The sequence below is a fragment of the Orycteropus afer genome, unplaced genomic scaffold, assembly GCF_000298275.1.
Source record: "Orycteropus afer afer isolate SDZICR_OR568_19922 unplaced genomic scaffold, OryAfe1.0 scaffold00235, whole genome shotgun sequence".
NCBI lineage: Eukaryota > Metazoa > Chordata > Mammalia > Tubulidentata > Orycteropodidae > Orycteropus > Orycteropus afer.
In genome coordinates this window covers 1746744-1748163 of record NW_006921822.1, presented here as the reverse complement: position 1 = coordinate 1748163, position 1420 = coordinate 1746744, and the positions used below count along the sequence as shown (strand labels likewise).

Sequence of the window (1420 nt, the reverse complement as noted above, 5' to 3'; positions counted from 1 at the left end):
ACCAGCCTTCTGGTTAGCAGTCAAGTGCCTTAGGCACTATGCTACCAGAGCTCCTAAATTTAGTATAGGCATTTAATTAGTATTGTTTTAAGGAACGTAAAATTGTTTAATTGAATATTCTTAGTATTAATTTGGTAATTGATAATTTTGTGAACAAATATTTTTCTGTAATTGAGTAGAAAATACATAAAGATTTTAAACTTTGAACTTGGTGTAAAAATATAGATATGCTCTTCATTAAAGTCAAATTCAATTGTGCCCTTTTTACCTTTGAGTGAAAAAGAATTCTGCCTTTTCTATAGTTGTTGTTGTTATGTGCTGTCGAGTCAGACCCAACTCATAGCGACCCCTCCTTGGGTTTCTGAGGCAGTATCACTATGGAAGTAGATTGCCCAATCTTCCTTCCGAGGAGTGGCTAGTGGATTTGAACTGCCAGCCTTCTGGTTAGCAGTCAAGTACCTTAGCCACTATGCTACCAGAGCTCCCTTTCTATAGTTAGCTGTAATTATTTTGTAGTGATAGTTTAAGTATTGATTTATCTCCATTAAAAATATATTGAATTTCATTAACATAACATTTAATAATTTAATTTTAAAGTTAATGGCCTTAATTTCATTTGCCATGTCTTTTATTAAATGTGAATGAATATTTTGAAAACATAGTTAGGTGTGAAAAGAAAATAAGAAGTTGTGAGTCATCACAGGACAGCTGTCAACACAATGACTGCTCTAAATATGGAAAACAATGGAAGAATTAATTTACTGGGAGAATGTAAGAAATTAATATACTCAGCATTGTTAATTCTATGTTTTAGTTTCCACAGTAAGAAAAATTCCTACTGGTTTTAAATTAAAATGGAAAAGTATGAAAACCTAGGATTGGTTGGAGAAGGGAGCTATGGAATGGTGATGAAGTGTAGGAATAAAGATAGTGGAAGAATTGTGGCCATCAAGAAGTTCTTAGAAAGTGATGATGACAAAATGGTTAAAAAAATTGCTATGAGAGAAATCAAGTTACTAAAGGTGAGTGAATACATATATTGAGTTGAAAAAAATATGAGTGGTTTCTTGATAAAGATTATAAAAATAATACTTTTTTCCTTTTTATTTTCATAGCAAGGTATAAGATATAGATTTCTTTTTGAGCAATAAGGAGAAATAAAATTATTATGTACACATGTTCATTCATCTCTTGAGATTAAGCATGATTTTAAAAGTATCTGTCTATCTTTCTAATGTTGGGAGTTCCAGAAAGACCACTCTCATTCAGTTATTCCCTAGTAGGACTCATGGGACTAAATATATAGTTATACTTATAACTGTTATTTATTATACTAAAAGGATGTAAAGCAAAATCAGCAAAGGGAAAAGGCACGTGGGCCTCTTTCAGAGGAAACCTGACACAAGCTTCTAAGACTCTT

The 1420-nt window shown here is 31.8% G+C and overlaps 1 protein-coding gene across 1 annotated transcript in view; it reads left to right on the top strand.

The window, feature by feature from the left end:
• Nucleotides 1-854: 854 nt before the first annotated feature.
• Nucleotides 855-1420, top strand: part of CDKL2 (cyclin dependent kinase like 2) — an 80692-nt gene continuing 80126 nt past the window's right edge. Inside the window, exon 1 of the mRNA XM_007949054.2 lies at nt 855-1022. Within this exon, the coding sequence (XP_007947245.1) occupies nt 855-1022 (168 nt within the window). The remainder of the gene's footprint in view (nt 1023-1420) is intronic.